The 14,468-nt window shown below is 38.5% G+C and overlaps 1 protein-coding gene across 4 annotated transcripts in view; it reads left to right on the forward strand.

Annotated features, from left to right (window-relative positions):
* abr (ABR activator of RhoGEF and GTPase) overlaps positions 1 to 14,468 on the forward strand; it is a 488,870-nt gene that overhangs the window by 253,925 nt on the left and 220,477 nt on the right. For all 4 annotated transcript variants that reach the window (XM_079870546.1, XM_079870547.1, XM_079870548.1 and 1 more), the window contains one exon: positions 7,018 to 7,203. In XM_079870546.1, coding sequence (XP_079726672.1) covers positions 7,018 to 7,203 — 186 coding nt within the window. The remainder of the gene's footprint in view (positions 1 to 7,017; positions 7,204 to 14,468) is intronic.

Genomic DNA, 14,468 nt, shown 5'->3' on the forward strand with positions numbered 1-14,468 from the left:
GATTATTTAATGCATGTTTAAAACATCTGTCATGAAAATGACAGCCAATGTGTAAATGATTATATTTAAACAATGAATTGGAGTAAAAACATATAATAACATTTAGAAGTTAATGCAAAAACTGCTGTGCAGTTTACATGTTTGCATACAATTTGTTATTTTATTATTGATTATTATACCTAAAAATAAACAGCAACTGAATTTAGGCTAATAGTTTGGGCTCTGTTGTTAACCTTTAATGTTATAGTAATGTGCAAGTAAGGGCTCCCTATATAGTTTTCAGCATTAGCAGAGATTTTTTTTATCCTTAACCCTCTGGGGTCTAAGGTGTTTTTGGGGTCCTTGAGATGTTCTGACATGCCCTGACATTTTTGCTTTTTTCAGTTGCTTATAAACATATTAATGGCAAAGGTGTAAATTCACTCTATATAGCACACACAGGGCTACCATCATATGTGAGCACCATGCATGTACATGTTTTAATTTTTGAGAGAATAATGTTTATGCATGGTTATTGAAAAAACTAAAAACTAAAGTTTCTGAAATAAGGCCATAAAACACATTCTAAATATATGTCAATAAGACTTGTGACTAATGGATGTCATCGCCTAGTGTTTTTTCTTCAAAATGATGTGAAAATTATCCTGCCTAATCATTCACATAACACAATGCATTGATTTAAATTTTGCAAAACACTTTCTGTCTGGAAAGGCAATATGCGGAGTGGGCGTCAACGATCATGCATATTTAGTGGTTCGCACCTGGAGACAATGGGGCATACTTAATGAGCCATTCATTCAGGTGTGTCACAAGAAAGAATGCAAGAGCAACAGTTGGAAGCATCTCAATATATATTTTTTTTTCCACAAATTGTGCTTGCAAATTGGCCTATAATATCAAAAGGAAAACATGTCTAGTAATTGTGCAGTTAATTCTCATACTGTATTTTCAGTTTTGGAATATTTATCCTCTCCCCAAATTTGTCACTAATAAAACACAATAAAAAATTATTTTAAAGAAAAGGCTTATATTTGCCTTTTATTAGTTTGTTTACATCTACCTTGTTTTTTTGTTTTTATTAAAAAGGTTACAATTACAACAACAATTCAAGTGTAATCTTTCTTTGTAAAAACTAAAGTATACATTTTATCATACATATTTCAAAGTTAAGGATTCATTACTTGAATATAGCATATGAGCAAAAATTGGCAAACAAAAGCTTATTTGAGGTGGCAGATATTTTACAGCAAAAATGTATAATCTATCCAAAACTAATCAATGAAATGTTGTCTTTCATATGTCTGTAACATAGTAACTTTCGTTTTTATTATAAGAAATATAAATGTTAATTTGCAGTTTAATACGTTGCTTATACAAATACATTTTATTTCAACATATTTCACTCGATTTTTACTCAGTAGCCTATAGCAATACAGTTTGCTAAAAGCAAAACGTTCACAGACAGAAACGATTCAAATTTAAACTGCCTTTTGCCAGTTGTGGTAAACAGCGGCATCTCTGCCGTTCATTCATTCATTCATGCACAGAAACGCGCCGCACTTGAGAATGAAAAAAAAACTTACTACATTATTCCATAGCCTCGGATCTGTTGCTCCTCGTACTTCTGAGGTAAATTTTCCATTATAGTGTTATTCCTCACAGCGCTGCGAGACTGTGTAAACAAGTACAATGATCTGATGTGTTTTCTCGAGCTGATATGGGGGCGTTCACAGTTTGCGTGGATTGCCTCAGACATTTTTGAATAGCGCGCGCTCTCCGTGGGCGGGGTCACATTACATCTGAATGAGCTCTAATTAGCTCGACTGGAATCGCTCTCTTTTAATACAGATTTCACAAGCTGAGAATATTTGTTTTTTATATAAATTACTTCATTTAAAAGAGGAGAATTCAAGCTTCATGCCTGTGTGTCTGTATGCCTGTTTGACTGAGTATTCGCTGAGTTATGGTTCATTTTCGGACGCGTTTCAGAATTGACTACACTGACAGAGAGAAAGCAGAATGGTAAATGGTAAATGGACTGCATTTATATAGCGCTTTCACAGACCTATGGCCACCAAAGCGCTTTACATAGCCTCACATTCACCCATTCACTCACTCATTCACACACCGACGGCGGTGTCAGCCATGCAAGGCACCATCCAGCTCGTCAGGAGCAGCTGGGGTTAGGTGTCTCGAACATTTTTTTTGTAAATTTGGAGTGCTGTCAATACAGAGAACAACGACAAAAATCGGTGTCGCCTACACCGTGTTATCCTCTTTTAAAAATTTGCACCCTGTTGACTTAAATGGGGCAAGTTTTAAACCTGCTTTTAGCCTCTTTAACATCCTTGATGTGTCATTAACACGGTGTAGGCAACACCGATTTTTGTCTTGTTCTCTGTACTGACAGCACTCCAAATTTACAAAAAAATTAGCTCAATGTTAAAATTGACCGGAGTTCTCCTTTAATAAAAATACAACTGTTCATTGTTAGTTCATATTAGTTTAGGTCCATTAAATATAATATTAACAGAGACAATTTTTGATTTTAATAATATATTAGTAAATGTTGAAATTAACATAAACTAAGATTACTAAATGTTAACTAATAAATTAACTAATGTTAACAAATGAAACCTTATTGTAAAATGTTACCGAACAACAATAACATTTTTCAAACAATATATAGGCTATGACATGTTTTAGTCCAGATTTAAAATGTAAAAATGTTTAAGTTTGAAAATAAATAGCCTTTATGTACGTCTTTAAGTATTGAGTATTTAAGTATTTGGCGTTGTGATGAACACCATAGCAAATACAAAAATCTGAATGTGTTTGAAACATTTACATAGTGTTCTGAAACCGAAAGTAGCACAGTCTGCTTTGTTTACGTGTTGCCGGGGTAACTGCTGGATTTCTACTGTTCCATAAGCGCCAACTACTACAGTACTATCAAAGTGTAAATGTGGATTTTTATTCAGAATCAGCATGTCTCCTTCACTTGTTACGCCATACTTCTAATGCACATGGTTGTTTACATCAGAATGCGCATGTCTCTTTGACGCAGCATACAGGCAGTGTTGTAAATTTTAACTGGTTTATAGAGAAGTATTCTTAAATGCATATTAAAAAAATCTGAATAATTCATAAGGAATTATTCATGGTATTTTGAAATGCCTATGATAACATTATAATTTATGTTCACTACAGTACAAGAGCAGAAGTGCTGGCTGTCAGTATGTTCAGTGCTCCCTGAAGAGTATTGAATCCTTCTGCTCTGGTGACGGCAGACATCATTCCCTTTGATTAGAATTGCAGATACAATGACTTCAAGGCCACTGTAGTAATGATGACATCTCAGTTGATCAAGTGACAGTAAAGACTTTTACTTTTGTTACCAAAGATCTCTATTGAATTTTCTATTCATCAAAAATGTATTAGATTTATCATGAAACAAATTATGATTTTCACTAAAACATTAAGCAGCACAACTGTTTTTAATGTTAATAATTATTAGAAATATTTCTTGAGCACCAAATCAGCATATTTTAATGATTTCTGGAGAATCATGTGACACTGAAGACTGGAGTAATGGGTGCTGAAAATGAAGTTTTGCCATAACAGGAAAAAAGTACATTTTAATTGTGATAATATTTCACAATATTACTGTTTTTACTTTATTTTTGATCAAATAAATGCAGAATTGGTGAGCATAAGAAGCAAAACTCTTACAGACCCCAAACTTTTAAATGATAAATACATTTAAATTTTACTGCAAGTTTTTCTGGGAAAATGTCCAAAATATTATGAGTATTTTTTTTTGTTCAATTAAATGCTCTCTAGAGTGAGAATGTGCACATGACTTGTATTAACAAGCTGGAAATCATGGTTTGTGTCTGTGACAAAACTAAAGGCTATTGGCAATTTCAAAAGGCGAGCTCTTCGACATGCCCCAACCAAACTTCCTGCTTCAGTCAGAAATGCATCAATACAGGAATACAAAACTGCAAACATAAAGCAGTTTCATGAGGCAGAGAAGAGCAGCAACTTATTATGAGTCATTCTGATCTGAAAATAACCGTCCTGCACTTTAACACGGTCTTATCAGCCCTGAAGAAAGAAATGAAGGCAAACACACATGAATAGCTATGTGTGAAATGTTTCTTCTTCTCTCATTTACACTTCATGGTCATGTGCTTTCTTTTTTAAAATTTAGACAAACACAGAGGGATTGAACCCTTTTCAGTCTGGACAGCATTACCAAAAGCAAAATAAACAAATGTAAATCAACTTATCAATTCACAGGAAGTGGAGAGAGATATTGACCCACCTGCCAATGTGTACCACTGGATACTACATGGAATCTAAATGCAGTGAAAATAAACCACAATCTAGCTTGTGATGCAGTCTGGAATTAAACCACACCATGTTCGTTTTTCTGGCCAGACGATAACTGGCACCCCGACTGAGCCTGGTTTCTCCTGAGGATGGAGTTTGGGTTCTTCACGGTCACCTTTTGGCTTGCTTAGTTAGGCACACTTAATATTCTATATTCAATATTCAATACACTGTACTGGATAAGATCTGAACTGAGCTAGACGATGACATCACTGTTTTCTCCACAGCTGCTTTATAGACGAATCCGGCGAAACTACCGGAAGTAAGCGGGCGCCATAACTGAGCTGTTGCTGGGTAGCATTGTGCCATTGCCTCCTATCGGTTTGGTTGCGTCCACTGGAATAAACAGCCCGCGATTTACGACTGTCACTAACGTTACATCTACAACTTTCCTATTCTTCCTCTGCAGAGTTATTTGTACAGTATGAGTGTTGTTAATGGTCTGTGAAAATCGGACAGGTTCTTTTAGAACTATGTGTTTATCATCTGGTAGAGTGTGCATTATTTGACCAACCCATCCGGAGCTCAGATAATTTTGACCCTCTATCAGTGACCTGTAGTTGGCATTTTGTTGATCATCATGCCAGGCGAAGGAGAAAATACTCTTGAATACCTTTAAAACAACAGAAGGGGCGCGTTGGGGCAGTAGTAACTGTTATGTCTGTTGTTAAAGGGGGGGTACAATGGTGTTTCATGTATTCAGAGTTGTTTACAGTGTTAAAGAGATGGATTCTCATGCTTAACATGGCCAAAGTTTTTTAAAAATATTTTGGACGAATAACGGAGAATTTCTGTGCCGAAAATCTTACTTCCGGGTTGGTACAAGTTTCGGCTGTTTTTTTTCGACCGTGGATCTAATGACGTAGACCAGAGTGGAACTCCTTATATGAGCATTTCTCCCGGAAAAGCGCGGCCGCGCACACGTCGACTAGAGGAGAGCGAGACCGCGCACCTCAACGCGCTTCAACAGGAAATCATCGGCAGCGCTGCATAGTGTCTCCAAAGTGTGTTTTTGGATGTGAGGGAAAGCTTACCAAAGAACCCAGCGTTAGGAACAGTGGATGCTGTTTGTTCCCTGCATTTCGACGATGAATGTTTTATAAACAAAGCCCAGATCGACGGATTCTCTCTATGGCTCTGGCTTCGCCCACACGACCCGCCTCCAGACGCTCGTTTTATTCCGGAAATACCCGGTACAGCCTATCTTGTCTGTTATAAATATAATAAAACTAAAGACTTTTTGGAGATATGCTTGATTTGATTTGCTTGACTGTGACTCTCACTCTGAGAACCAACAACGCTAGCAGTTAGCTGTACCTTACCCTTTCCTTTTGAAATGTGAAAATGAGATAAATAATGGTCACAAATGAAAAACATGAATTCGTTTATTTGATATCATTCATTTATTTATTGTTGCCAAATGGACAGATCTTTTTATAGTTTCCTCGTTAGCTAGCCTAGCTAGCATAGTTATTGCCAAGCTATTTTCATAAATAATCTGTAAGATCGTTTGTACCTTCATCTGTGACTGGAGGCCACTGTCTAACATCATCAACCCAACAAGTCATACTGCCTGGCTGTAGCTGTCATCGAGGGTGCGTTATCACGGAGGTTTGTTTACATACCAGTAACAGCTCAGTAATGGCGTCGCCACAAGATGGCAGCCTACACAGAACGCTCGTCGGATTCGTGTATAGATGAACTGAACTCATTCCATAATTGATGAACTTTACACAGTTATTGAATCAACCTGACGCCGGTTTCACACTGCACGCGTTAGCAGAGCGTATTTTTTTCGGCGCCCATGTTAACAGATTAGAGCATTCACACTGCACGCAGAGGCGGCGCGGCAGCGTGTAGCAGGAGCAGAGCAGGAGCAGCAGTGCCGCGATAGTTTCGGCGCCCAGTCTATTTTTGCTGCGCCGCTTATGCTGAATTAAAGTGACAATGCATTTATCATGGCCACAATACTCCGCAGTTTTACCCAAAAAGCGCATTGATGATATCTATTGTGTTTTAAACAGTCAATCAAATGACCAACAGCAATTTAAAAAGAAAACAAATGTCCAAAAACAAACTTGTTGCCCGAACAATAAAAACAAAGATGAACCAAAAGTTATATAAATGAAATTATTAATAAAATAAGCTTCTTGACGAGTATTTTCTCTTAAATGTATTTGAAAACAAAATAAAGCAATGCCAACTTACCCATTATAGAGTACTCTGTCTATACACAAACGCTGCTAGTGTGAAAGCAAAACGCGCATGTCCTGCTTCTGCTCACCGTACGCACTGCTCCTGCGCTGCTTACGCTCTGCTAACGCGTGCAGTGTGAAACCGGCGTGAGTCAACACTGAAGAGATTTCAACTGAAAAATGACTGTTTACTATTGTCTCTTTAGAGTTGTTTGCATCAATGATCATTATTTTCTTGTTTATCACTGTAAAGCTGCTTTGAAACAATCTGTAATGTATAAAGCTCTATATAAATTAAGGTGACTTGACTTGAAAATTAAATTTGGGGGTTTATGGCAATTTAGTACTTCATATGTAAATACATGCAACATGTATTGTAGTGAACGTGTATTAATTCAACTCTCTATCTTTCATTCTCTCTCAGCCCATGAAGCCACTTAAAGCTACAGCTACTACATCAAAGCCAGTGCTGACAATGGAGCAGATTGACACTATTTTCTTCATGATCCAAGACATCTTTGAGGTTCATAAGGAGTTTTATGATGCTCTTTTCCCCAACATTCAGCAGTGGGATGAGAAGGTCACTGTTGGACATCTCTTCCAGAAACTGGTGAGTCCACTTGCCAAACACACCGTTCAAAGGCCCTAGATGTTATTTCTTAATCGTACAGTGACCCATGTAGTCTACACTACCGTTCAAAACTAGCAAGGATGCCTTAAATGGATCAAGTGTGACAATAAAGGCATTTGTAATTTTAGAAAAGATTTCTGTTTCTATTTGTCATTTTAACATTTTATTCTCAAAGAAATTCTCAAAAAATTATCAAGGTTTCCACAAACATATTAAGCAGCAGAACTGTTTTCAACATTGATAATAATAATAAATGTTTCTTAAGCTCCAAATCAGCATATTAGAATGATTTCTGAAGGATCATGTGACATTGAAGACTGGAGTAATGGATACTGAAAATTCAGCTTTGCCATCATAGGAATAAATTACATATTGTCGTCATTTCGCCTTCGTCGCTTTGTGGTGGTTGGCTGCATGGATGAGAAAGAAATGACCAGTCTTCTGTCTCGTATGGCATGAAACAGGCCAGCTCCTGACAGACCAGTCCATGCTGTGATATTGTCCAACCAGGAAATTCTTGGTCTTCCACGACTTCTAAAACCTTCCACTAACCCTATCATGATGCTGCATTCAATGGTATCGCCTAGCTGTCTCATTACATGACCAAAATAGTGTAACTTGCGGGATTTAATGTGATTCAGTAGTTCAGTCGTTTTTCTAGCCAATTTGTATACCTGCTCAGTTGTGTATCAGTTTTGTCCATTGAAATTTAATTCGTAACAACTTTCTAATGCAATTTTCAAAAGCCTGGATGCACCTTTCTTCCTCCTCCTAACTTAGATTGTATTTGATCCAAAATTACTCAAACAGAACCTTGCTAGTATGTGAAGCCAGTGCAATAGTTCGATAATTGCTGCACTGAGTCAAATCACCTTTTTTAGGTAGCAGAATGAAACTGATTGTGCATTCTTGTCCATTTTTCTGGCCAAATCCCATGGTCCCACACCTCTGTACAGATCTGTTGCAATCGATAAAGTGTCACATCTTCTCCAAACTTTAAAAGCACTGCTTCTACTTCATCTGGACCCGTTGCTTTCTGCTTCGATAATCGCAGCTGGGCAAGACGGATCTCGACCTTCAAAGGAGGTGGCTCTCTTTCTTGAACATTAGTTCTTAAATTTTCCTCTTTATCATCGTACAATCCCTCACAATATTCTTTCCATTGCTGACACACCTTCTCTGGTTCAGTTTGTTTGATGCCATTGACATCTTTGATGGCTACAGTGCGGGGCTGAAAAATCCTGGTAAGTTTTTTCACTGTTTGGAAAACTGATCTGCTGTTGTCCCTCATTGAATTCTCCTCCAGTTCACTGCACAATGTTTCCAATTCTGCCTGTTTGTCCTTTCTTGTTTCCACAATTCATCTGGTGTATGGTATTCGGCAAGTTTTTGTAGTGCATCAAATCTGTTTTTTACTTCAAGTTGATATTGCTGCTTGAACTCCTCGTTGTTGAGTTTCTTCTGATCAAGTAGTAGTGGTTTTCTACCTGTTTTCTTTCGAAACCTTAATTTGATCACTAGGTTATGGTCAGAGTCACAGTCTGCACTAAGATATGTACGTGCATTGTTAACTGACTGTTTCCACTGTTCACTGATCAAAATGTAGTCAATCTGGGCTCTGGTGACCCTATCCGGGCTTCTTCATGTGTATCTGTGTCTATTATGTAGACAGAACAGGCTGTGATTACCAGATGGTGCTCTACACTGAAGTTTACCAATACCTGACCCCGTTCATTTCTGTCGCCATGCCCATACTTTCCTAGAACCTTTTCTTCTGCATTTTCTCCAACTCTGGCATTGAAGTCACCTGTAATTACCAATATATTCTGTTTGGGAGTCTCTACAAGTAATTGCTCTATCTCATTATAAAACTGTTCATCATCCTCATCAGGTTTGTTAGCTGTTGCTACTGTATCACTGTTACATTTCTTGGTTTCGAGGCAAATGTAGCAGAGATTAAGGGGTAGTGGAATTATAGACCCATATGGCAACTCCATGATGCTCTCGTTTGTCTGCACCTGCAAACATCACTGTATGTCCATCTACCGTTGTCAAGTGTCCAGAACCTTACCATTTAGTTTCTGACAAACCACAGATACTGATGCCCAGTCCAAGCTCTTTGCTGAGTATTGCTAGTTTGCCAAGCTTGTTGAGACCTCTCACATTCCACAGCCCAATTTTGATACGCTGTCTGCCATTCAATTGGTGTTTGATGTCATCTGGAATCACTATAAATTACATATTAAATGATATTAAAATAGAAAACAGTAATTTTTCTTTTTAATTGAGTAAATTGTAATCATATTTTACAACAGGGGTGCCCAATCCTGCTCCTGCCGATCGACTGTCCTGCACAGTTCATCTCCAACCCTAATCAAACACACCTGAAGCAACCAATTAACGTCTTCAGGATCACTTGAAAATTAAAGGCAGGTGTGTTTGATTAGGGATGGAGATGAACTGTGCTGGACAGTCGATCGGCAGGAGTAGGATTGGGCACCCCTGTTTTACAATATTTCTGTTTTTACTGTATTTTAATGTAAAAAAGGCTGTGAAGAGCAAACCAACCTATGCCAAAAAAATGTATAAAAGCTTACCTACCCAAAACTTTTACTTGATCGCTGGGTTTTTTCTTTATACCCTCCTTGAGGATGTACAGCATTATGTATTGATCCATCTTTAAATGGGTATATACTGTATGTGGGCTCATATCAAGAAGACAAAATACATCTTGCAGTACTTTGCTAGACTATATAAATACATCTGATAAGAATCATCTTCCTCTGAGACTGAGACAGAGGAGCATCTGTTGAACTTGAGACTGAAATAAACAGTTTAGCAGAGTGGAGATGCCGAGAGGTACTGGCAGAAGAAAATAACAGCTATAATCAGGCTTGTGTGTGAAACCAAAAAAACAACAACAGATGTTTCACATGTCTGTTATGGCCATAAATCCTATCAAGGTAGATAGCTGACTAGGTGTGTGTGGAGGATGTGTGTACTGTGTGTCTCATTAACGAACTCAAGATGGGGAGCAGCTCTGTGAGTTCAGACTGCTTCGTTTCTAGGTGTTCTGGTGCAACAAAGTTTAATTGTAATTAAACTTTGTATTCAGTTTAATTTTGTTAATGGATGTTATGCAAATTTATTGTGTGCTTTTGTGAATCTAGGGGCATTTTCTGTGCTGCGTTTAGTGCGTTATGGGAAAATCTAGATTTAAAATACACTACAGTTTAAAACTTTGGAGTATGGATGAATTGTTTTTTTTTTTAAATGTTTTTGAAAGAAGTGTATTATGCTGACCAAAGTTGCATTTATTTGATCAAAAATACAGTAAAACAATAAAATTTGCAAAATAGTATTACAATTTATATTTATCTGTTTTCTTTTTTGATGTTAAAATGTAATTGATTCCTGTGATAACAAAGCTGAATTTTCAGCAGCCTTTACTAACATTTCAACATGTTTCTGTCTATATATATATATATATATATATATATATATATATATATATACATATACACTCACCTAAAGGATTATTAGGAACACCATACTAATACTGTGTTTGACCCCCTTTCGCCTTCAGAACTGCCTTAATTCTACGTGGCATTGATTCAACAAGGAGCTGAAAGCATTCTTTAGAAATGTTGGCCCATATTGATAGGATAGCATCTTGCAGTTGATGGAGATTTGTGGGATGCACATCCAGGGCATGAAGCTCCCATTCCACCACATCCCAAAGATGCTCTATTGCAGGGGTTTTCAAATTGGGTGAATTTGAGGCCCCGTCCACACTACTGCGTTTTCGTTTAAAAACGGAGACCTTTTGCTACGTTTGCACCTCACGTCCAGACTAAAACGGCAAAAACGGAGACCCAAAACGGAGAAGTTTAGAAACGCTGCAGACCCGTTTTTCGTTTTGAATCTCCGGAGGGCGTTTTAGTGAAGACGGGTCAAAACAGAGGACTTTAGAAACGATGATGTAGTAGAGGCTCATGCTCGGTTCTATGATTGGGTGTCATCAGTCATGGCGTATATCTTTGCTAGCAGCTGTTGTGCAAGTAAATTCTGCATTTTCCAATGCTATAACTGCCTACGTGCGCCGGAGGCAAGCTATTATTCGAGCGATCTGTGACAATTCCCGTGTGCAGCGGCGGTATCGACCGTACATGGAGCGTCGTTTTTGGGTAAACCCGGGAAGAACCAGCGCATGGTGGGATAATTTTATCAATGAAGTTGTGTTTACAGTGGCACACGCATGCCCAGTGTTGGTGAATGGTCACGTGATCCACGTTTTCAGTCATTTTAATGTGGACGGAGATCAATTCTAATACGCAGCTCAAAACGCTGGTGTGGACGGAAATCGTATTCGTTTTAATTCTCCGTTTCTAAACTAAACGCAGTATTGTGGATGGGGCCTGAGGCTACTTTTAAAATCACTGAACATCAGTAGGCCTAACCACAAGTCAACAAAACATGTGTAATTGGCACCAAAGCTACCGCCGATGACACCTGACGGCTGAAATCGGCACGGTGTGTCTGGGCTTTAAGTGCACATTTGAAGGAGATGCACATCATCTCGAACAAAATCAGAAGTGGTGGAAAGAGTACTGAAAAAACATACTCAAGTAAAAGTACCATTACATTACAAAAAATGTAGTGTGAGTAGAGTAAAAAGTACTTGTCCAAAAAACTACTTGAGTAAGAGTAAAAAAGTAGCTTATTTAAAAGTACTCATGAGTAGTGAGTACTGAGCTGTGGATTCTACCCCCTTATAATAAACACTGTGCACTACAATTCATAAATTAAAAAATTGCACTTACTGTAATTCACATTATATTTTGTTCTTTGTCAGAAAGATTAAAGAATATCTATCATCCATCTTTTTAAAATGCATCAAATCAGTACACTCATCACCATTTACATCATATTACAGTATTTGAAAAAAAAAAAAGCATTTAAATTTAGGCGAAAGGCCACTGAGCCTGAGCATGCTATTGTTGCACATAAAATATCAATATTCATAACTGTGCAAAGAATTCAAAAACCTTTAGAAACTCATATGATAGTTCAGCCTCACACACCATGAGATGGGTAAATAGAGAGATTAAAAAATACCCAATTTCCCTCCAAAACGGTACCAGTTTTAGTGTTGATAAATGAGAATCACTAATATTATCAGATTACCTCACCTAATGCACTGAAAAAGGCTAAGATAGTAGACTAACACTAATTACACTGTAATTCCATGCTATTAAATATGTTACAATTTAAACGTAAATGCACATTGTTCTATAAGGGTGGCATATCCCTTATTTACTCACATTGTAATGCTGATAATATAATTTGTAAGGAAAATTGTGCATTAAATAGGAAATTTATATCCGGGAAACTTTTACAAAAGAAACAAACAAACACACACACACACACACACACACACACACACACACACACACACACACACACACACACACACACACAAATGCATGTCTCTTTGTAAGAGTTTTATCAGCAGCATCCACACAAAAAAAAACTAAAGTTGAAAATGAAAAAACGTTTTTCCACAAGTGCACTTGCCAAATGAAGACAGATTGTATGAAATGGATCAATAAAAAAATGTTGTTTATTAACGAGCTGTAGTCACGCACTGACAGAAATGCAATTCAAGTTAACGCCATGGTTCACAAGGTGCACTGCATACTGAATCTGGCTGCATGACGAGCACGAGACGCGGCATTGCACAGATCGTGACGCGCGACTCTATTGTGAAGTAAATGGGAGCGGGAATTCACCGCATTATGAACTCGTCACGCAATACTACGTGGGAACGGATTGCGAAAGCGTGGGCACGGTTTATGAATTTGTGGGTACAGATTGCAAAAACTGAAGACACGGTTAACAAGTCTGAGAGCGCGGATTAGAAACTCGTGGGTACGGTTTATTAAACCGAGGGAACAGTTTGAGAATTCGTAAGTACGGTTTATAAACTGAGCGGACGGATTGCAAAACCGTTGCCACGGATCGTTTTTTTACTCACAGAGGTGACTTCCCGGGCTCCTCCCTTAATGCTGACTTCTGCTGACTTGGGACAAGGAAACGACGCATTTTAAAGCTAATACTCGCGTCACACACACAATTACCGTTATCAATAGAGCTGCATAGCCTACAGTTATTTTTTCTTTGCGTGTCGCGCCTCCCCTGTGGCTCTTTGGCGCCCCCCAGGGGAGGCACGCCTCACCTATTGAAAACCGCTGCTCTATTGGGTTGAGATCTGGTGACTGTGGGGGCCATTTTAGTACAGTGAACTCATTGTCATGTTCAAGAAACCAATTTGAAATGATTCGAGTTTTGTGGCATGGTGCATTATCCTGCTGGAAGTAGCCATCAGAAACCATCATGGTCAGAAACAATGCTCAGGTAGGCCGTGGCATTTAAACGATGCCCATTTGGCACTAAGGGGCCTAAAGTGTGCCAAGAAAACATCTCCCACACCATTACACCACCACCACCAGCCTGCACAGTGGTAACAAGTAGAGATGCACCGATTGATCGGCTGGTGACTGGAATTGGCCGATTTTCACGTGATCGGCCATGACCGGCGACCAGCCGGTTAGTCTGACATGCCGATTTTATGCCGGTCAAATGCACCCGACATGATTAACATCGCGCAACATCAGCATCACACATGCAAACGGAACGCAATAGGAAACCTCGTGAATTACGGCCGTTTCACACCGCAAGCGTGAGCGGCGCATGAGCAGCGCGTATTTTTTTCGGCGTGCATGTTAATCAACGAGTGCATTCACACCGCGAGCAGGAGCAGATAGAAAATAAATATTTGTGTGTGCTGTAAAGTGGTTAGAAAAAATGAAATCGGAATCGGTTAAAATCGGTATCGGCAGGTCAAACTCAATGAAAAATCGGAAATCGGAATCGGCCAAGAAAATTGTAATCGGTGCATCTCTAGTAACAAGGCATGATGGATCCATGTTCTCATTCTCTTTACGCCAAATTCTGACTCTACCATGAACAGAAATCGAGACTCATCAGACCAGGCAACATTTTTCCAGTCTTTAACTGTCCAATTTTGGTGAGCTCGTGCAAATTGTAGCCTCTTTTTCCTATTTGTAGTGGAGATGAGTGGTACTCGGTGGGGTCTTCTGCTGTTGTAGCCCATCCGCCTCAAGGTTGTGCATGTTGTGTCTTCACAAATGCTTTGCTGCATACCTCGGTTGTAACGAGTG

This window comes from Squalius cephalus, assembly GCF_949319135.1.
Source record: "Squalius cephalus genome assembly, chromosome: 5".
NCBI classification, from domain to species: domain Eukaryota; kingdom Metazoa; phylum Chordata; class Actinopteri; order Cypriniformes; family Leuciscidae; genus Squalius; species Squalius cephalus.